Here is a 23,397-nt window from a genome sequence, read left to right as displayed (position 1 = left end):
ATCCTTAAGCCTTCCTTCAGGCAGGGTCGTGTCCTAGCTGGAGGGGTGGGGAGACAGGGAAGATGGCATTGAACAGGATTCTGGGTATTGCAGCTGTCAAATTCTGTCACCCCTCTCTGTTCATTAATAATGGTGTCCTGCAAACCCCCCCCCCAATATGATTTTATAACACCTGTCTTTCTGCAGCAGCGTGTGTTTGGGCGTACTTATCTAAGTAATCTGTAGTATCTTGAGGGCTGCATTATTGGTTTGAAAATCTGAGTTCCAGGGAGTCCTGCATATTTTTAGAATCCCTGCTGTCAGCTTCCTCATTCTGTAGGGAGAAGGACCTTCTGCTTTACTTGAGTATTCCTAGGTAAATATTTAGATGGGCAGTCAGGGGTTTTGAATGTTGGAAAGCAGAGGATCATCTTGGCCCAAAGAGAGTGGTCAGTTCTGGGGAAACATAAAACTGTTTCCTACTTTGCACTTTGACCGTATGTGGGTGGGTGGGAGAGAGAGAGAGAGAGAGAGAATTTCCCCACATTTAGTAGAACAGACTGTAACACTTTGAACTGCAAGTTAATACTGTAGCTTAAAAAAACCCCACTCCTGTATGCTAAAAACTCTGCTCAATGAGAAAACCTTGATGTTGTTGCCACTCTAGTTGCTACTACAGTATGTCCCATTCCTCACCCCAATTTGCTGACCCAGCAGAACTTAGTGTTTTATGCATTGATTCAATTGCTTAAATTTTGACACTTGTATTCTTACAAAAAATAATAATGTGTGGGTTGTATCCAGCAAAGCCCTACTCAAAGTAGAACACACGCCAAAGTAGACGCACACACCCCTGTGTTTTTCATAGAATCTTAGAAGGGAACAAAAGGGTCTAACCCCCTACAGTGCAGGAATCCTATGCGCAAGGTGGGGCTCGAACCTGCAACCTACAACCCACAACCCTGAGATTAAGAGCCTCATGCTCTACTGACTGAGCTGTTAGGTGACTAGCAGATTAAATAAATAGCAATTTCTGAGGGTTGGAAATTCTTGGTCGCTGGGGATGCCTGCAGCCCAAGAGAGAAGGGGTAGCTGCTGCTGCTGCTGCTTAGCCCAGGGTTCTTTCTGGCAGGGCCTGGCATTGTGGCCCACGAGCATATGTAGCAGGCGCCAAGGCTTTTGGAGAGAAAGGTAAGATTCTCTGCCATCCTGCTACAGAGAACTGTGGAAGACCAGAGGGGGTGCCACTCTGCTGAAGCCAGGATGGGGTTTTGTGTTTGCTTGTTTTTAATCCGTCCCTGGGTGCAGCCCTGGAAGTGGGGATGGAGGCAAGGGATGGAGGCTTGGTAAGGGATCCAAGGCTCACAGCTCTGCAACAGAACAGGAGGGCTGGGGGTAACCCAAGAGATTTTAGTCAGGAAAGCCTTTTAGGATTTTTATTGCAGCAGGCTGACTTGTTTTGTTGTCGCTTTTATCGTCGTGATCATTCTTAAGCTGTTTTGCAAGATGCCTTGTTGTGAAACTTCCCCCCCCCCCCTCCTTCAAAGCAGGATATAAATATGTAAAAACAAGCGATAAATGTGGACAAAAATTCTGGAACTGTCAGATACTACCATATTAGGATAACCCTAATTGATTGTATAAACAGTCCCCACCCCCATTGGAGACAGGCAGTATTACTTGGCCATCAGTAAGCTAACTGTTCCCAGAGGGCTGTGGGATTTGGGGTGTGTGGATTTTTTGTGGTTTTCTGACCCAGGCATTAGACACTGTGTGCAGCTCATGTAAAGCATGTGGCTTCCCCTAAGATAATCATGGGAACTGTAATTTAACACACACACCCATGGAACTACAATTTCCAGCATGCTCAACAAACTACAGCCCCATAGGGTTCTTTGGAAGTAGCCATGTGCTTAAAGGTAGGGTGTGTGCCACAGTTAAAGCAATGTATTTGTTGTGTTGGCAGGCAGTCTTAAAACAAAGACCAAACATGCTTTCTGTGGGACTGCAGTTTCAGCCATGTCCCTTGAGGGTAAACTGCCTTTGCAAAGGCTGAGATCCAGTGCTTCTAGGGTGCTCTCCAATGGCTGTGAAGAAATGGTGGCCATCTTAACTGAGGGCACCAAATGGCTGCTTTGCTCAGCAACTGAGGAGTGGTAGGCTGGGGCTTGTGTCTTGAGGTTAAGCAGGGAGCCTGCTTAAGCAAGGAAATTAAGGTGGACACTGATAATTTGTGCCTTTCTTTAGAGCTTGGTGCTTCTTCACCAGGAGCTGCTCCTCCAGCTGAGATTAGGGACAGGGAGTGGGTTTTGACTTGAGGTGGTAACACCTTGGGCTACATGCAGCCACGATATAAACAAATGGACTGATATCCTGATGGAAAGATGTGCAAAGCTATTCATTAGTTTGGGAAAGCCTTTGCTTTCTTCCTGCCCTCTTCCTCCTCCTTGGTCCCAGTGTTGCCCTTGCAGAACTCAGCAGGGAGGAGCCCTGGGATAACGATAAAAAGAGAATCATTTGGCTCTGCCTGCCCTTGGCTCCATCTCCCCCTCTAGCTGGCCTCCCTGCTTTCTGCCCTCCCAGTCCCTATGTTCACCAGCCACCACTGAGATCACCTGCTTTGGGTGCAGAAGGCCCCAGGTTCAACCCCCTGCACCTCCAGGCAGCCGGCACCAGGGAAGACCCTTCTTCTTTGCCTGAGGTCCTGGGGAGCCGCTGCAAGTCAGAGTAGACAGTCCTGGGCTAGTGGGATGAATAGTTCAGCCTAGTATTCGGCATATTTCCTTTGTTCCCAGTTCTTCCCTTGTCTTACTGGGGTTTTTCTGCTGGGCAGTTTCCTAGGCCAGTGGTTCTCAAAGGGTGCAGCAGGAGAGGATGGCAAACATGGCAGGAATATTCAAGGACAGTCAAATAAACATTTAAACATTTCAGTGTAGTACAGTATGAAAATATTCTTATTTTCAGAATATGGATAGATTTTAATTCTCCCCTCCCCCCAAAATGAGAGCATCAAGGGATACTGTGGACAATCCTAGTTGTGATCCAGTCGCCGTTCAGTGCTGGAGAATGGCATTGTCTATTCTACAGTTCTCCACAACATTTTGTTGCGAACAGGGGTTTTCAACTTCGACACATATGAATGATCAGAAAAGAGAAAGGCTTCTTTGTGTTGATGAGGAGACGAAAGCTTGACTGTCTCAAATTAGACCTCGTATAAATGAGATCACCCGGCAAAAGCAAGCTCACACCTCTCACTGAGTTTGTCTACATACTTAAGGTACATACCGTATGTAAGAGGCTCATTTATAGTTATATTTTGGGCACAGTTCATGTTCTTAGGTAACCTGCTTAGGTAACTGTTTTATACTTTCTGGATGCTCCGTGATCAGATAGTTGTGTTCTGTGTTGTATAAATCGAGCCCTGCTTGGAGTTACTCCTTGCTTGTTTTTCAAATGTATTTCTTACCAATTAAAAAATCAATGTGACGCGAGAAAGTTTTTATTTTGAAATCATGACCCACAGGAAACAGCTTGAGAACCACTGGCCTAGCCAACTGGTGCTTCTGTAGCCATGCTGCCAGGCACTGAGAACTTCAGCCTGGTGCCTCTCTGGGAGTCTCTGAAGGCCATGCCTGGACAGATAGGGAGAGGGGTGTGTTGATGTAGAAACCTCTGGATTTTGCACGTGGCTGCAATGTTGCCTCCCATGCATAGGGAAGGGTCCAATCCATTGTTCCTCCCCTGGAAGGCTGCCCACAATGGAATGTGGCCTCTGGGGCTGGAAGATGGCCCCCCACCTCCTTTGTAGACTGTGGCCTCTGAGCATGTGCAGGCCAGCTTGTGTACAATGGAGATAGAGCATTTGGATGGATTGTTTGGACCATGCTGAACCTGGGTTGTTAGGGCTGCCACCTGGCCAGCCCTCCGCCTGGAAGCACTCCTTGCCTCTCTAGCTGACCCTGTTGGCACCAATGGTGGCACAGTGGTGCTCAGCACTGAGCATGCCTCTCCCTGGGTTTCGTCCTGGCCTAGTCCTGGCTCCATTGGAATGCAATTTCCTCGGATCTGTTTCCCCACCCCCACCCCAGCAACTCCGCTACCCCAGAGCTGCCTCTGCAGCCGGCAGGCCACTTTCTCATGCTCCAGTAATTCAGAAGTGGCTTGGCGGAAGTCTCTTGAGCTCTCCCAAAAGAATCATCTGCCGGATTCAAGGAAATTAACGTCTTCCTCCTCCTCCCATTGTCCTCCCGTGTCTTAGCGCCCTCACAAGAACATAGGAAGAGCCTGCTGAGTCAGGCCAATGGGTCATCCAGCCCAATACCCTGTTCTCACAGGGGCCAACCAGGGGCCTCTTTTGGGAAATCCGAGCGCAACAGCTCTTTCCCAACCTGCAGGGATTCAGAGGCTTAGCACCTCCAACAGTGGAAGCAGAGCATAGCTACCATAGTGAGTGGAGTCACAGCTACCATAGTTCATGGCCTTCTCCATTAATTTATCTAAATCCCCTTTTAAAGGTTGACTGCTTTCACTGCTTCTTGTGGCGGCGAGTTCCACAGTTTAATTATGTGATGTGTAAAGGACTCTCAAATGGCTGCTGGGCACAATGGGGCACAGCACCAAAGTGCAGGAGCAATTCTTCCATCCTGCGTGTTCAGAAGAATTGCTGTCTCCAACTGCAATGACAGAGCAAAGCCATCATTGCTAGTAGCCACTGTTAGCCTTGTCCTCCATGAATTTGTCTACTGCTTAAAGCCATCCAAGTAGGTGGACATCACTACATCCTTTGTGAGTGAATGTCGTTGTTTGAACTATTTGCTGGGTGAAAAAAGGACTCTTTCTTTAACCTTCCAACATCCCGCTTCACTTGATGTCCCTCATATTAGGAGAGAGAGAGAGAAAAGGGAAAAAAATCTTATCCCAATCCACTTTCTCTGCAACATACATAATATGCCCGTCTGTCCTGTCTCCTTTCGCTCTGCTTTTCTCTAAACAAAAAAAGCCTCAAATGTTACTATCTTTTCTCATAGGGGAGTTGCTCCATCCTGCTGATTATTTTGGCTGCCCTTTTCTGAATCATTTCCAGCTCTACCTTACCACTTTTGAGAAAAGGCATCCAGAAATGAACAGTAGCCCAGGTGCGGTTTGCACCACAGATTTTTACAATGGTGTTCTTGTTATAGCAGCAGTCATGGGGAAGCCTCGCGTGGTTTGGTGCACAGTGGTCCACACCTGCTACATAGGGCACAATTTAAGCAGGTTTGGCTTGGCCCTCGTCCCCTTACAGCCTCACCAGAGGAATGATGGCAGACTTCTCCACATGCATTTCTCCATAGGGATATAAGGCAGCAGCTATTCCCATTCACAACCATCACTGTTTTGTTCCACTGCAGTTTGGTGCCTGCCAAATACGACATTATTCATCTCTTTGCCTGCTATTTAATGTAATTCACCAAATTATTTATGTAAGCTGTGAATTTAATGTAATGAATGACATAATTAATTCCACACCACTCCTTTCAATGCAAAGGCTGTTCAGTTCAATGCAAAGGACGCACAATTTAAATGGGAAACACCCCCCCCACACACACTATAATTTATGGACTTTAACCCGTCCACCACCAATAGCGAATACCAATCAGTGTTCACCAGATCAATTTCCTTCCCTTTGCCTGCTTCCTTGCAGAAGGCAGCTCTTGTCTGGGGTGAGGGGAAACCTGGCTTGCTGCTCATTGCATGATGCTGAGATGCTTCGGAGTGATTGTAGGTGAGGTTTGGCATTGCCGGTCTAAACAGACTGGTGGTCTCGCTGGCATCTCCCTGCCCAACCCATCCAAACTCTGCACCACCCTATGCCTTCCCAGATCAATGAATTTCCCCGCCCCGTTATTGAAGGGCTGCCAAAGACAGGCGTGTTTACTTTCTGTTGTAATTGTTCTTGAAGTTGTCACACTGACCTGGTTCCACTGCTTCCCTCGTATTGAGAGGGATGGTTGTGCCCATCTCTGAGCCAGGTGCCTCCCAGAGAGGAGGTGTTGAGCTGGCAGATAATGAGGCTGACTCAGGGTTCTCCCCCCCCCCGCATGGCTATATGTTTCCCCCTCCCTTTGTTGTGCCTCATCCCTGTGACCCCCCCCCCCATTGTGAAAGGCCCTATTCTGTTTGTTTTTGCCTGTGGCCTACTGAATTGTGCGGCCTACTCAGTTTTCACTGCTTGGCAATGCTGCAGCTATTGAAAAAGCTGGGCCTTGTTGCTGCCAAAGGACTATTTTCAGTTGGTTGCTGTGGAATTTTGTGATGTCATCTGGCAGTGCAGCTTTGGAGGCGGCAGCGTGTTATCTGCCTTTCTATTGGATGCTGCTGGAGTTTTCAGAGCTACTGGTGGTGACATCTAATTTGGGCACGAGTCTTTTGTGTTTAATCATTATTTTAGGGTGGTGTGGTGTGGATGTGGTGTGTTTGTGTGTTGTGGTGTATTTGTAGTGTGGGTAGTGTGCGGTTTTAGAGATTTTGGTAAGCGTTGTTGTGTATTTTGTATGTTTTTGTTTGTGGAGTGGTTTTTTTAAAATTGTTTTGTCCCTCTCCCCCCACCACCGCCCTTCCCTCCGGGCCTAGTGGGGGCCTGATGGCCTGGCAGGGGCCTAGGAGCCTACATAAAACAAAGGCCGTGCTGCAGCCTGCAATCCGGGCACTTCCCCTCTCCCCCCCCCAGGCCTAGTGGGGGCCTGGCAGCCTGGCAGAGGCCTACATAAAACAAAGGCCGTGCTGCGGCCTGCTATCCAGGTGCTCGCCCTCTCCCTCCCGGGGCCTAGTAGGGGCCTGGCAGGGGCCTACATAAAACAAAGGCATGCTGCGGCCTGCGATCCAGGCATTCGCCCTCTCGCCCCCCCCCGGGCCTAGTGGGGGCCTGGCAGCCTGGCAGGGGCCTACATAAAACAAAGACCGTGCTGCGGTCTGCGATCTGGGCACTCGCCCTCTCCTCCCCCGGGCCTAGTGAGGGCCTGGCAGTCTGGCAGGGGCCTAGGGGGTCTGGTAATGGCTGCCTTGGTGGTTTCAGTTGCTTGGTTGATGATGTCATTATTTGGCGCCACCCTTCAGAGTTTTTGCTGGTGACAGCGTGCAATCTGCCTTTCTATTGGATGCTGCTGGAGTCTTCAGAGCTTCTGCTGGTGATGTCTAATTTGCACACCACATTTTTGTGTGTTTAATCATTATTTTAGGTGTGAAAGGTGTGGTTTTTTGATAATTATTTTATGCCAGATCCCTCCCTGATGGGCAAGGTTCGTTGTGGCCAAATTTGTTACATTACGGTTCAGCGGTTACGGAGAAAGGCTGTAACCTCTGCACGCGCAATGCTTACATTTTAATATATATAGACTAGCTGACCCGGCCACGCATTGCTGTGGTTTTTTTTTTTTGGGGGGGGGGGTATTGATGTCATATGTGTTTTGAATGGTAATGGTTGCACAACTTGTTTTTGGTTAGTGTTTTGATGTAATATGCTTTTCCGGATGTTTCAACTTTGTGCTTGTATTTATGGTTTTTATTTTTTTGGTCTTCTTATGATTGTGCATTTTCGTTTGTTTGTTTTGGTAGTTTTATTTGTGTTTTTAATTTTAAGAAGTGTGATTTCCCCCACCCTGTTCTGATTCATGAAGTTTCCTGTTCCTTTCACCACCACCGGCTTATCCCTGTGATTCCCCCTCTCCCGCATGCAGTTGTTACATATATCTATATCTACATCTATATCTAGAGAGAGAGAGAGAGAGAGATAAATAGATGTGGCCTAATTGGTTTTTTATGGTGGCTTTTTTTTAGACGTTTGTTTATTAAGGTAGTATTTTGCTTAGTTTTATAGGGTGTTTTTTTGTTTGTGGGTCAGAAGTGGGTAGGGTTTAAGGTGTGGCTTTTGTGTGTTGTGGTGTATTTGTAGTGTGGGTAGTTGGTGTGGTGTGTGGTTTTAGAGATTGTGGTATGTGTTGTTGTGTATTCGTTTGTGGATTGTTTTTTAAAAACTGTTTTGTCCCTCCCCCCGGGCCTAGTGGGAGCCTGGCGGCCTGACAGGGGCCTAGGGGCCTACATAAAACAAAGGCCGTGCTGTGTCCTGCGATCCAGGCACTCCCCTCACGCCCCCGGGCCTAGTGGGGGCCTAGCAGCCTGGCAGGGGCCTGGGGATCTGGTAATGGTCGCCTTGGTGGTTTCAGTTGCTTGGTTGATAATGTAATTATTTGGTGCCACCCTTCAGAGCTTTTGCTGGTGACAGCGTGCAACCTGCCTTTCCATTGGATGCTGCCGGAGTCTTCAGAGCTTCTGGTGATGTCTAATTTGCACGCCACTTTTTTGCGTTTAATCATTATTTTAAGTGTGAAAGGTGTGGTTTTTTGATTTTTTTTATGCCAAATCCCTCCCTGATGGACAAGGTACATTGTTGCCAAATTTGTTACATTACGGTTCAGTGGTTACAGAGAAAGGCTGTGACCTCTGCACGTGCAGTACCTACATTTTTATATATATAGATACTAGCTGGCCCAACCACGCGTTGCTGTGGGTTTTTGGGTTAAGTGGACCTTTTTCTGTTAAATGGACCTTCAGAGTCTTCCTTCAGAGTCCCCTCACCTGCCCTGTCCCAACCCTGACTCCCCTACTGTAAATTTCAAAAATAAGACTCCCCTACCCAAGCGTGTTCCTGAAAATGTCCCCACCCCCCACTGCTTTGGCTGACTCAGGGTCCTACCCCCCCCCTGGCTATGGGGTTCCCCCTCCCTTTGTTGTGCCTCATCCCTGTGATTCCCCCACCCTGTGAAAGGCCCATATTCTGTTTGTTTTGCCTGTGGCCTACTGGGCAATGTTGCGGCCTACTCAGTTTTCCCTGTCCCAACCCACCCCCCACTGCTTTGGCTGACTCAGGATTCTTCCCCCCCCCCCATGGCTATGTGTCCCCCCCCTTTGTTGTGCCTCATCCCTGTGACAACCCCCCCCCCCATTGTGAAAGCCGCATATTATTTTTGTTTTTGCCTGTGGCCTACTGGGCAATGGTGAGGACTACAGTGGAACCTCTACTTACGAATTTAATCTGTTCCGAATGCACATTCGTAAGTAGAAACATTCGTAAGTTGAAATGATGTTTCCCATAGGAATGCATTGGGAATGGATTAATTCGTTCTGGGGCCTAAAAAAGGCACTTTAAAGGCTGGTGGGAGGCTGGCGGCGGCTGCTGCGAGGGCCTGATCTGGCCCTATGGCCGGATCGGCAGCTGGGGGCGGCGGGAGGCCAGTGGCAGCGGCGCGATGTGCCTGATCCAGCCCTATGGCTGGATCGGGAGCTAGGGAGGCCGCCGGCGGCGATGTGCCTGATCCAGCCCTATGGCCGGATCAGCAGCTGGGGGGGCGGCGGGAGGCCAGCGGCAGCGGCGGCAATGTGCCTGAGCCAGCCCTATGGCTGGATCAGCAGCTGGGGAGGCCGCCGCCGGCGGTGATGTGCCCGATCCAGCCCTATGGGGGCGGCGGGAGGCTGGCGGCAGCAGCGATGGGCCCGATCTTGCGTGGGTGTCTGTGAGGAAGCCCAGACCCCTTCCTCCACAGGGTGGGGAGAAGCCAAGGAAGAGGGAGGGAGGAGACACCACCGCGGTGTGGGTGAGGGAGGGAGGGGGAAAATCGCAAAAAAGGAGCGATCGGATCGGCAGCTGGGGGGGGGGGCGGTGGGAGACTGGCGGCTGTGGCGGCTGTGGCCCGATCCGGCCCTATGGCCAGATCGGCAGGTCGGGAGACCGGCGAGACCGGCGGGAGACCGGGAGACCGGCGGTGGGGTGGCAGTGGCAAGGGCCCGATTCGGCCTTCGGATGTCAAAAAAATTCGTAAGCACGCACCAGGTTTTTTTATTTGTAAGTCGAATTTTTCGTAAGTAGAGTTATTCGTAAGTCGAGGTGCCACTGTACTTGTTTTTTCCTGCTGGGCAATGCTGCAGCCTACTCAGTTTTCCCTGTCCCAACCCACCCCCCACTGCTTTGGCTGACCCAGGGTCCTCCCTCCCCCCATGGCTATGTGTTTCCCCCTCCCTTTGTTGTGCCTCATCCCTGTGGGCCATCCCCAATTGTGAAAGGCCCTATTCTGTTCGTTTTTCCTTGCTTGGCAATGCTGCGGCCTATTGAAAAAGCTGGGCCTTGTTGCTGCAAAAGGACTGTTTTCAGTTGGTTCCTGTGGAATTTTGTGATGTCATCTGGCAGCGCAGCTCTGGAGGCAGCAACATGTGATCTGCCTTTCTATTGGAAGCTGCTGGAGTCTTCAGAGCTACTGGTGGTGACGTCTAATTTGGACGCCACTTTTTTGTGTTTAATCATTATTTTAGGTGTGAAAGGTGTGGGGTTTTTTGGGGAAAAATTATGCCAGATCCCTCCCTGATTGGCATGGAACATTGTGGCCAAATTTGTTACATTACTGTTCAGCAGTTATGGAGAACAGCTGGGACATCTGTGTGTGCAATGCTACATTTATATATATATAGATAAATTTCTATCCATCTTTCTGCCAGGGAGTTTAAGGTGGCATAAATAGTTCTCACACCCACCCCATTTCCATTTTACCGTCACAACAACCCTTTGAAGTAGGTTAGGCTGAGATATAACAGCTGGCCCAAGGCAGGGTGGATTTGATTTAAATCAAACTGATTTAAATCACGATTTAAATCACGATTTAAATCACTAGTCAGTAAGGCTTGATTTAAATCATAGTTTTCTACATAAAGACTAATTCATAGAATCATAGAATCATAGAGTTGGAAGAGACCACAAGAGCCATCCAGTCCAACCCCCTGCCAAGCAGGAAACACCATCAAAGCATTATTGACATATGCCTGTCAAGCCTCTGCTTAAAGACCTCCAAAGAAGGAGACTCCACCAATTCTTGCTGGTATAACTTTAATATGCAAGTAGATGAAGATTTTTAGAATAACAACTTTTCATATTAGTTTTTTATCCCCAGTTTAATAGGTTAATCATTCATATTTGGACAACTTTACTGTTGTACTTTGGAAGGAGAAAAATAATCATTACCTTAATAACAATTTAAATAGATTTATTCAACTGAAACAATAACATTACAGCATATGTTATTTGCTTAAACAAACATCCATGCTTGTTAACTAATTTGGCTAAACAAAAACAATATATATATATATTAAGAAATTTAGACTGTCAGCCCAGCCTACACATGAAAAACTTAAATACTGTCCACTCCAAACAATCAGAAAAATATTGTTTCTGTTCTATTCACTGAACTTCTTGAAACTTAGCACTGAAGGGGTTGTTTCTGTATTCATAGGTTTGTAGAACAATAGGATTAAGGTCTTTTCTCTCAACTCTGTTCATGTTATAACATTTTTGCTGTGAAGAAGAGGCATGTGATCTCTGTTGAGTCAAATTCAGTTTTGAGAACTGCTAAAGTAAACCAAGCATCTGTGATATCATCTTGTAGGCAGAGAAACTGCCCAATAATCTTACAAAATCCTCTGGAAGAGCATGACATTGTGAATGGATTAATGGAATTTATTTACCCAAAAAATTAAACATATACAACCTTATTCTACATAATTAAAAAACTAATCTTTATTTCATGATGGAATAACCTTTGGGTGGTAATATATTTTCCTCAAAAAGCATTTTATTTTAAAAAAATCAATTTAAATCAAAAAAATCGATTTAAATCAAAAAAATCCGATTTAAATAAAAAAAATCCGATTTTTTTGATTTTTTTAAAAAAATCATTGATTTTTATCCACCCTGGCCCAAGGCCAACTAGTGAACTTGATAGCTGAGCGGGGATTTCTCTGCTTTCCCAAGGTTCAGAAAACAGCAAGCATAATTATCAAGGGGATGGGCAGCTCACTTATAAACGAAGGTTGCAATGTCTGGGACTTTTTAGTTTAGAGCAGGGTCAGCAAACTTTTTCAGCAGGGGGCCGGTCCATTGTCCCTCAGACCTTGTGGGGGGCCAGACTATATTTTGGAAAAAAATATGAACAAATTCCTATGCCCCACAAATAACCCAGAGATGCATTTTAAATAAAAGGACACATTCTACTCATTTAAAAACATGCTGATTCTCGGACCATCCGCGGGCCGGATTTAGAAGGCGATTAGGCCGCATCCGGCCCCCGGGCCTTAGTTTGGGAACCCCTGGTTTAGAGAATAATGGTAGGAATTGGGAACATCCAATGAAGCTGAATGTTGAAAGATTCAGGATGGATAAAATAAAAAAATTCCTTCAGTAGCACCTTAAAGACCAACTAAGTTTTTATTTTGGTATGTAGCACCTTAAAGACCAAATAAAAACTTAGTTGGTCTTTAAGGTGCTACTGAAGGAATTTTTTTATTTTACTTCGACCCAGACCAACATGGCTACCTACCTGTAACCAGGATGGATAAAGGAAAGGATTCTTTGTGTGGTGCATATTTATGGCCACCAGCCTAGGTGGCTTTAACAGAGAATTAGGCACATTCAAGGAGGTAGAGGGCTTTCAATGGCTGCTAGCCATGACGGCCAGGCTGTGCCTTCATAGTGGGAGGCAGTAATGCTGCTGAATACCAGCTGCTGGAAACCACAGGAGGGGAGAGTGGCTCTTGTGCTCAAATCCTGTTTGCAGGTTTCCCACAGGCTTCTGGTCACTGACTGTGAGAACAGGACGCTGGACTAAATGGGCCATTGGCCTGATCCAGCAGGCTCTTATTAGGTTCTTAGGTTTCTATCCCAGCACTAACCACTATGCCACTTTGGCTATCAATATATGGTGCTTTCCCCAAGTGCACATCCTGTGCATTATCTTGGCATGCCTTACAACTGCAGTACTGAAAGGTAGGCCAGTGTTCATTTTTAAGAGGTTTTAAAATCCCAGCCCCTCCCCATCTATAAAATTCCATCTCAAGAAGACATAAGTTGGATAAAGTTTGCACAGACTGAAAATACCTACCAGAAGCTTTTTTCTTTTCTTTTTAGTGACTCGTTTGAACAGTTTCTTTCTACAAACTAAAGAAGCTAAGCAAAAAGGTTCCATTTTCTGGACTGGTGAGCCACTGCCTGATGGAGACTGATGGATGCTTTCCTGCCCAAGCTCCAAAATATATAACTTAATAAGCTTTAAGATGTATCACTTGATCTGCTTTGCATGTCCTGGCTGGCATCCCTGCAAAGCACAAAGTCTCACAGGAACACATCTCGCACTGCCAGATTCAGAGATCTTTTTTAAAAAGAAAGTCCTGGCATGGCAAAGCTTTTATCTAAAATATAAGGCGGAAGAACATAATGTTTGCAACTGAGATTTGGACTTACTAAGGACACAGGCCAAAAACCTCATTTAACAAGTGACGGGGGAGGTGGGCTGGTTCCAGGTGAAGTTAAGGATGCTAATTGTACCTTCAGACACCTGAGTGAAGCCAGTCAAGTGCTTAAATTGTGTTATCCTTGTGGAACACTAAAGCTGTTTGTTTGGTAAAAATGATCCAGGGGAATATTGATCAGAACAGTGGGTTAGGGAGAGACCCCTCTGTGTGCAAAACTTACAGGCCAGGTAATAAGATATGTAGGAACCCACCAGGAGCTGTTTTTGTGGGGGCTCTGAGCTGTGGTTGTGTCAGACCCCTCCAGCCCTCGGTGCTTTCCTTTTGAGTCCTTATGGATTCAATTTCGTTGGTGCAAACCATGCGTGGGTTGACATTGCAAACTCTGCCTAGTGCAAAACTTTGGATAGTGGCTTAAACTCAGCTGGCAGGATTAGCCCTGAAACTTACAGAGTTATGCTGAAGGCATATGAGCATATACAAAATACATCTCTCTTGCCCCTGGGTCATTCATTGATTGATTGACTCCAGTTAATTGCTTGTTGCTTTTCAGATCAAGTCTCTCTCAAAGCATTTTACAGAGAGGAATAGGAGGGCTATCGAAAACGACTGCAAATGGTTTTGCATGAAAAAGCAAGGGTTGAGATGGCTGAAGATCGCTTATCATGTATCGATATCGATATATCATGTATCGATATCGATATATCGATATCGGATTCTTATCTCATTATACATGATAAGCGATCTTCAGCCATCTCAACCCTTGCTTTTTCATGCAAAACCATTTGCAGTCGTTTTCGGTCATCAACAGCTATCAGTCAGTCAATCACCCACTTCCACCACCCTTCTGACTGATCCCCCCTCCCCTCCCCCTCCCCCTCCCCTCCCCTCCCCCTCCCCTCCCCACCCCTTCTCTACATAAGTGCCTGGGGACTCCTATTTCACTGTATCTGAAGAAGTGTGCATGCACACGAAAGCTCATACCAAAATAAAAACTTAGTTGGTCTTTAAGGTGCTACTGAAGGAATTTTTTTATTTTAGGTGCATTATAATAGTAATAACAGCTTATTATTTATATGCCGCCCATCTGACTGGGTCAGCTACCCTGGGTGGCTCCCAACAAAAAATGATAAAAGCACAATAAAACATCAAACACTAAAAACTTGTTTTAAATGGGTCTATTCTGAGCACTGTTGGAAACTACCCCTGGTTGCTCATAAAACTAAGGTCTGGCTTCTTTAAGAAACCAGGTGGTCAAACAAACCATAACTTGTTTCCCTAGAGTTTGCTTTGTTTCCCCGCCACTCTTGCCTTGTGAACTTGTGAACTTGGTGAGCATCCGGGGTGATGCACCAAACAAACCATGGTTAAAAGAAGGATGCTGGGTTCTCCTGTAACACCAAGTCATAGTTTAAGCAGAGTAAGGGTCATAAGCAAGCAACAAGCCACAGCTTCAGGTCCTGTCTGTTGGCAGTAAACAAACCATGGTTAGGCCACTGGGCAGTGTCCACACATAGCACAAAACCATGGTTTAATGAACCATAACTTAGTGTTATGTGTGAGCTGAGAACACTGAGCCATGAGAGACACTGAATTAGACTACTGAAATTGTCTTAAGAAAAGCCAGCAGGGAAAGTTTTTAGGCCTTTGTGACTGCCATAAGAATGTGACAAGGGCCCTGTTGCATCACAACCAAAGAGGACCTGTCTAGTAGTCCCTCATCCTGTTCTCACAGTGGCCAATCAGATGTCCTAATGGAAAGTGTGAAAGCAGGATGTGCATGCAACAGCACCTCTCCCCACTTGTGAGTCCCAGGTGGGGGTGGGGCTTGTTGCTTGTCTGTGCTCAGCTAATGTTCATGGTTTTTTTGTCATGCCCCTGGGATGGTTCCAAAATGCAGTTTGCATTAGAGGTACCGCTCAGCCCATCACAAAAAACATTGTTAGCGATCTCAGTTCTAATGCTGAGCTCTGATCTGCCACGCTTGAAAATGTCCTCATTGATCTCTGCTCTCCTGCCCCATGCCTGCCTATGCAAAATGAAGTGCCACTGAATTCTGTGCAGCTTACTCCTGAGAAAGTGGCATATTTGTTAAACAAACAGATAGATTGGTTTAGCATCTATTCAAAGCCTTAAGCATGCAGCCAGATAATGATGGGGAGGGAAAGGTGGAGATTTTTTTAAAATGAAAGGAATTTGAGTGGGGTGTTGATAATACTCATATAATTCCAAACCTTTCTACTCAGAAGTGAGCTCTGTGAAAAGTGGCATATTTGTTAAACAAATAGACATTAGTTTAACGACAGAGCTCTTCAAAGGCTTTATCATGCAGCCAGGTAACAATGGGGAGCAGGGAACACAGAGAGTTCTGATGTACCTTTAAGCAAATTGGTTTGGATGGGAACCAGAAAAGCAGTTACAAAAAGTGTGGCAGCTTATTTTCAATCCCTTTCCTAATAATCCCTAAACATGCTATTTCTTTTAAGCAACTGCCACACACTGGGTCAACAATTTACTAAGCTGTCCAGTGTGACTTTAAGGTCACCCCAGTTCCTGCTCATTCACCACCAGCTCAGACACCGTTTGCAAATATTGAGGGGTCAAAGACCCCTCCACCCCTAGGAGTTGGTGCACCTGATTAGAGTACAGTAACACCTCCGGTTACAAATGGGATCCATTCCGAAGGTCTGGCTGCATCCCAAGGAATTCGCAACCAGAGGACCGCTTCTGTCCATGCTTGCGGCATGTAGAGCGCTTCTGCGCATGTGTGCTGGGCGAAACCTGGAAAAATACTTCTAGGTTTGCTGCATTCGCACCCCGAAGTTTACGTATCCAGAGGGATATGTAAGCGGAGGTACAACACTATGCTCCAACTTGGGGGCGGGTGTGTGTGTTGCCCCATTGTGCACCATTTTACCCTTGCTTACATGGAACTGCATTTACCATATTGCTGCCAACACAGTTTGGAGAGGTCATTTTGGAGCTCCTCACAATCCCTTTATTAAAACAAGAAACAAAAGAGAGAGAAAACTCACCTCTTTGAACAATATGGTATCATCAGCACATAGAATCATAGAGTTGGAAGAGACCACAAGGGCCATCCAGCCCACTTTTATGCCATCTCATGGCTCACCCCCAACCCTGGATAATTTAGAAGAAGTTAAAAAGCACAGGTCCCAATGTTGATCCTTAGGGGACTTGGCATTCTACATCCCTCCATTAGGAGAAATGACCATTTATTCCTGCTCTGTGCTTCATTTTGCTTAAGTAGTTACTGATCCATAGGAGGACTTCTCCTATTATCCCATGACTGCTAAGCTTACTCAGGAGTCTTAGGTGAGGTAGTGTATCAAAGGTTTTTTGAAAGTCTGAGGACACAGTGTTGACTGGATCACCTCTATGCGCTTGTTGAAGCTATCAAAGAACTCTAAAAGGTCAGTGAGAGTGGTCTGCTTCAGCACGGTGGTTCTTCTATGTGCTTTATTATTCTGTCTTTAATAATGCATACCACCAGTTTCCCAGAGCAGATGCTAAATGGGCCACTTCTCTCAGGTGCGGAAGCTGATCGTTACAAAGTTTTGTTAGAAGCTCAGCAAATTCACATCTGATTTCTTAAATAACTCTTGCGTGAATACCATCTCGACCCAGTGATTTGTCAATTTCAAATTTGTCAGTAAGGGTGCATTTTACACTGTGGAGACAGATGCAAAGAGTTCACTCGGCTTCTCTAAAATCTCCTTTTCCTCCTTCAGCACTCTTTTCACTCCCGTGTCATCCGAAGTTCCAATCACCTCTCTAGCTGGTCTCCTGCTACTAATGTGTCTAAATAATTTTTTTACGTTGTGGGTCTTTATTTTTAGCCATATGCTCCTTGAAATCTTTCTTTGCACCCCTTATTGTCTGTCTCCATTTCTTTTTGCCAAATTCCACATTCCTTTTGTTCTCTCTTGGGCAAGATGTCCATTTTCTGAAGGAAGTCTTCTTACCTCTAATAGCTTCCTTGAGTCTGTTCTAGCCGAGATTCTGATAGAGTGGTTTCAAGCAGGACCAGAGCACAGTGGCATTCTCCTCACTTGGGATCCTAGCACTGGTATTCAGAAGCATACCACCTATGATGATAGAGGGAAAACATATAGCTGTTGTGGCAAACAGCCACTGGTAGCCTTATTCTCCATGGACTTATCTGACCTTGTTTTAAAGCCATCGGATTTGGTGGCCATCACTACCTCTTCAAAACCACCACAACCCTTTCATGTTCATTCTGGGGGTGGGTGAGGATAATTTGTTCCAAACCTCCCTCCGCAATCAGTTTAAAATCTATTGGTTTTAAGTACAGCAGCCTGGCTCTGTCCTGGTTCAAGTGGAGCCCATCTTTTTTGCACAGGCCCATTTCATCTGAACACATTGCCCAGGAACTTAACAAATCCTAACTCCCTAGATGCCACCACCTCATCCATGCATTGAGACTGCATCTCTGTGCCTGTTATTAGCTGGTTCTGCACGTGAACACAAGAAGCACTCTGAGAAAGCTACCCTGAAGGTTATGGCTACCAACCTCCCACCTAGCAGCCTACACTAGTGGCCAAAATTGTGGAAACCTTTTGTGGAAAATGTATTTCCAAGGTTTGATGGCTCATAACACCTGGTTGGCTCTCTAAACACTCATGCTCATTGGCTACATTCAAATGAAGGAAAGCTACTGCATATCAACCTAAGCAAGTTATGCTTCCCTTTTCTGGTTATTTGGCTATATCTTTTGATAGAATACAGATTATTGAACAAACTTTGCTGCATTACATTCTTCATTAAATTATCTTTCCATTGATATATAATTTTATGGTATTACTCCAGAAAAAGTAGTGTTGATGAGCCATCAAACCTCAGAAATACACTTTCCCAAAAAGGTTTCCACAATTTTGGCCACTAGTGTATACTTTGCTTCCTGGACAGCACAACTAACATTTCCACAACTCCCCAACATGCACCATGACCACACACTACTCCTGGGCACTATCCACCAGGCTGTTTAAATCACCTATGACACCTACAACTAGGGCAGGCCTGTTATGTTGCAATCTGCACACCCATCACAAACACAGCTATCTGTGTCCCTAACGGTGGGCTCCTACCATTACTAGAAAAGCTCCAGCCTCTGGAGGATAACCCTTGGCATGAGAGGCTAACAACTTGCTCCCCCTCCCCAAAGAATGAGTCCCTGCTAAGGAATAATAACTTCTTCACCTGAGTTGATGCTCTCCTTCACCAAGACGCTTGTTCTCCATGGCAGCAAGGAAGTTGTCGTACTGTGGGAGCAGGACACAAGCCATCACAACCCTAGAGGCCTCACCCAACAGCCTCTCTGCCTCTCAGCTTCTCCAGGTCAGCCACCCTTGGTGGCCTCAGGAGGAACAATCTCATTCCCTGAAGACCAGAAGCTCATTGCACTGAGCACACACAACTTCTGTTCAGCAGACAGGTCACTGTACATGTGACATTCTATGCAAAATAGCTCCCACACCCCTGTTGACTTTCCACCTGCATATATGTTTCTGTAGCTTATTGGGTTGATTTATCTGCAAGCCTAGGATTTGTTGGGACACTTTGTTTTTTGTTTTTTTTTTAAATATATTTATTAAGAATTTTTTCAGACAACAAAAACATACAAAAATACCAAACACAAAAAGAAAACACAAAACACACAAATAAGATACAAAATACAAAAAAATACAAAAAAGAAAATATGCATAACAAAAATTCTTACTTATAAACCTTCATTCTAATCTATTGACTTCCTCTCCCACCTCCTGCTGTGCTTCTTAGCATTTCACATTTAGTAAGTTCTAAATCTTATATAAATTCTAAATTTACTTCAATATTATCATTTTACTTCATCTATTATATCTTTCCTTTAAGCCCTCAATCTGTATCTTACTTCTTAATTAAAATATCATTATCTTCTAACAATACATATTTTCAAACCCTAGTATTATCTACAACCTCCTTGTATCTCCCTCACTGCCATTAAGTCAATCTATTACGTGCTTATTTTCCAAATAAATTTTAAATTTCTTCCAATCTTCTTCCGCTGCTTCTTCACTCCGATCCCGGAGTCTCCCCGTCAACTCAGACAGTTCCATATATTCTATCAACTTCTTCTGCCATTCACCCACAGTTGGTATTGTTAGGACACTTTGAGGAGAAACTGCCTTCACATCTTTGCCCTACTGCTGCACATAACCAGCTGCTTAACTCACTTGTTACCTTGATGTTTGTCGCTATGTTGTTTAGTCGTGTCCGACTCTTCGTGACCCCATGGACCAGAGCACGCCAGGCACTCCTGTCTTCCACTGCCTCCCGCAGCTTGGTCAAACTCATGTTGGTAGCTTCGAGAACACTGTCCAACCATCTCTTCCTCTTCCCCTTCTCCTTGTGCCCAACGTCAGGGTCTTTTCCAGGGAGTCTTCTCTTCTCTTCTCTTCTCATGAGGTGGCCAAAGTATTGGAGCCTCAGCTTCACGATCTGTCCTTCCAGTGAGCGCTCAGGGCTGATTTAAATTTAAATCCTGCTTTCCTTCTTATTTTTTTTATTCTAATCCGTCTCTCCCACTAGCTAGGGCCAAACTGTGCTGAATGATCTATTAGTGGGCTATTTACAAAATGCTTTCAAAAGTGCCTCACACTGCACTTTGTAGTCCTGGCAAGCGGGCTTGAAAGCACAGCGACACCTGAGCCTCTTTAAACCTCTGGTTTTCTTGGAAATTCAAGGAGCAATGCTGGGAGGGAGAAGCTGCTTCCCCTGCAATTCTGTGACCTCCCATAGCCCTTCAGCCGATATGTGGGTGGGAGTGCACCCTAGACCGGCAAAGGAACAACCAGGAGCTCATTTTAACCTCCTGATTGTTCCTTTGAAGCCCCAAAGGAAGGCTTTCTACCCTGGCTCAGCACCTGCTCTCACAGCTAAGTTGCTCAGATGAAGGATCCAAGCCTGGGGCAACAGTTATATAGGTCCGGCCAGCCCCCCAGTAGGCTTCTCAGGGCACCTGGGCAGGTTGGGCTGGCAAAGCAGTAGTGTGGTCTCCGGCCATTGCAGGGGTAGTTCTGCTTGACCAGCCCAACCTGTTTGGACTACACCTCTGCTGCCCTGAGCAGACTTGCCCTGCCCTTTCCACTCAGTAGGCGGAGGGAGCTGGGGGCATACTCCTTGGGGGGGCATGCGGTGTTTGTTTATCTGAAAGGTTGCTCACCACACAACCTGGAACCTATACATTATCATTGCTTATTTATCTCGTTCCATTTCGTTTATCTCAAAGCAGATATCAGCTGGCCACCTGTCATGTATGATCTAGCTGATCCCTGCATTGCAGGGGTTTGGAGCAGATGACCCTCAGGGGTCCCTTCCAACTCTTATGATTCTGTAAAGTGATTAACAATTTTAAAAAAATTATAGAAGAATCAATAAAAACATCAACGATAAAAACACAAGCCATTTAAAGTCCAATGTGGTTGCAGACTAGGATATGGGCCTCCACTTAAAAGGCTTGTTGAAAAAAAGGAAGTCTTTAGGGTGCAAAAAAGACAGTAGAGGGGGTCTGGTGCCTGTCTGATATGAAGCAGCCAGTAGATCCAAAGGTTAGGTGCCACCAGGCTAAAGTCCCAATTCTTTCATTGTAGCGCATGGACCTCCTGGTAGGTTGGCATCGCTGCAATGTATAATGATTGGGGATATCATCAGCAAGAGTGCATCTTAGGCTGCATTCACATGGCAGCTTACCCTGTTTTACTTATTTCCCCCTAACAGTTAATATCTGCATTGTATTTGAGCTGCGAGTTCTATAAATATGCTGGAATATACCGTGTTTCCCCCTTTTTAAGACACCGTCTTATTACTTTTTTTCTCAAAAAACCACAGGGTGGCTTATTTTTGGTGGGATGTCTTACTGGTATTTTTATTACGAGTCTGAGGGAAGGGAGGTGTGTGCGTCCCTGGTGCAGCCCTCTCTCCCCGGCCCTGGGATGTTCGCGAAGGGCTGCTCTCTCTCTCCTCCAAGGTGGGGACTCACTTAATAGCAATCTGCTACACTGGAGCTTCTTAAATCTAAACCAGTATAATGGAATCTATCTGTGTGATACAGTCCTAGCAGTAGCCTATACCTAAAGCAAGTAAGGATCTCTACCAGCCAGCTGCCCAAGACTGCAAGACTGTCTGAAGTTCCAACAACATAGCACTTTGCAGTGCTATCACTGATAGCAAAGAAGCTACCTGCTGAGAACAAAGAAGCCAGCTAAGCAGCAATTAAGATTGCTGACTTGGTAAATGGTAGCAATTGAGAAGCAATTGAGCCAGCGAGGTGAGGAAGCACGTGTTGTTAGGACCGGCAGTTTAACTTTTGTGTAAAGCAGCGTTTAGCAGCTCCTTTTAGCAGCTCGCAAACAGCGAAGGAAAAAGTCCTTAATAAATAAAAAAAAGTCCCCAAGGCAAGGACTGCGATCCAGACTACTTACAAATCCTTAAAGGGGCAGCTCCACAGACAACCAAGCAGCATAAGGTAGAAAGAAAACTGCAGCAGGATTTTTAAAAGGCTGCTTTATGCCCGGTAAAAGCAATGAGACAACAATCAGACACGGGAGATTCCCGTTAAGAGGAAATCAACGTGCATTGAATGGAAGGGAATTTAGGGAAAGGTGGGGGGAAGCGAGAGGTGGGCTGTGTGTGTGTGTGTGTGTGTGTGTGTGAGTGAGAGAGAGAGAGAGAGAGAGAGAGAGAGAGAGAGAGACAGACGCAGGGGGGGGGGGAGAGACAGACGCGCGCACGGAGGTCTCTCCCTAAAAGGGAAAACAGCCTTTGCATTCTTCAATCGCCCCTCTTTTCTTCCTCGTGCCTTCATCTCCTCCCCACCCCACTTTTCTCCCCTTCACCAAGTAGAGCTTACACAGCTTGGCTAAAAAAATTATTTTTGGATCTTTTTATTTAAAAAAATGCTCTCAGAAACGGGGAAGGGAAATCACAAGGCTTCGGCAGCCAGCAGCTACGGCTGTTCGGTGCATTTTTACAAGCTTTTAAAGGAAATACGTGTCTGTGGAGCGACAGCAAAATGGGGAGAGATTTTTAAGGGGGGAGTTGGCTGGCGGGAGGGGGGTTATTGCTAGTGGGTGAAGGGTCTATCAGTATGTCTTATTTTCGGGGTATGGCTTGTATCGCGCAATTGCTTAGAAATCCTGCTATGGCTTATATAATGACTACGTCTTAAAAAAGGGGAAACACGGTAGTGCATGTTTAGTGCCTGATGTCACCCACAACGAGGCCGTGGCTATTGAACTCCTGTGTGTCCTCTTCTTCTTCCTCGCAGAACCATCAGCACCAGAGGAGCTGCAGTACCTGCCAAAAGGGAGAGGTTGTTGTGGGCACACCGAGGACTCTGAAGACGAACCCGCTGGCTGCCACCTGCCTTGCTCTGCCTCGCTTCTGGACGACGCACCCCCCACCCCCTCTCAGAAGACCTTCCCTCTCTGCCATGGGGGTTCTGTGAGCCCCAAGAATCTGCTTGAGGCCTGGCTTCTGGTGTTGCCCTCCTCAGACCATGTGGTGGTCACTCCTCCGAGGCCCACCGCTCCTTTCCCCCTTTCTGCAAGTGACCGAAGTTGCCACCGGCTGGGAGGCCCGCCTGGCGCTGTGGATCCTCAGCTTCGCCTCGGCCGTGGTGCAGATGGAGAGCCAGGCGTACTCTCCCACCGTCAACACGCACTATGGGAAGCTGCGGGGCGTGCGGGTGCCCCTGCCTAGCGAGATCCTGGGTCCCGTGGACCAGTACCTGGGGGTCCCCTACGCAGCCCCACCCACCGGGGAGAAGAGGTTCATGCCCCCCGAGCCGCCCCCCTCCTGGTCAGGGATCCGCAACGCCACACACTTCTCCCCAGTGGGTCCACAGAACATCCACACGGCCGTCCCCGAGATCATGCTGCCCATCTGGTTCACCTCGAACCTGGACATTGTGGCCACTTACATCCAGGACCCCAATGAGGACTGCCTGTACCTCAACATCTATATCCCCACCGAGGATGGTGAGTCCCCAGCGGGGTTGCCTCCAGGAGACGCGGC

General features: G+C 46.5%; 1 protein-coding gene across 1 annotated transcript in view; it reads left to right on the top strand.

Moving 5' to 3' along the window:
• The window catches only part of LOC118084298 (neuroligin-3), a 50,452-nt gene that overhangs the window by 18,516 nt on the left and 8,539 nt on the right, over positions 1-23,397 (top strand). The window contains exon 2 of the mRNA XM_060270032.1: positions 22,649-23,360. Coding sequence (XP_060126015.1) covers positions 22,880-23,360 — 481 coding nt within the window. The 5' untranslated portion in view covers positions 22,649-22,879. The remainder of the gene's footprint in view (positions 1-22,648; positions 23,361-23,397) is intronic.

This window comes from Zootoca vivipara, chromosome W (genome assembly GCF_963506605.1).
Source record: "Zootoca vivipara chromosome W, rZooViv1.1, whole genome shotgun sequence".
Classification (NCBI taxonomy): Eukaryota; Metazoa; Chordata; class Lepidosauria; order Squamata; family Lacertidae; genus Zootoca; species Zootoca vivipara.
This window is presented reverse-complemented; position numbering and strand designations above follow the sequence as displayed.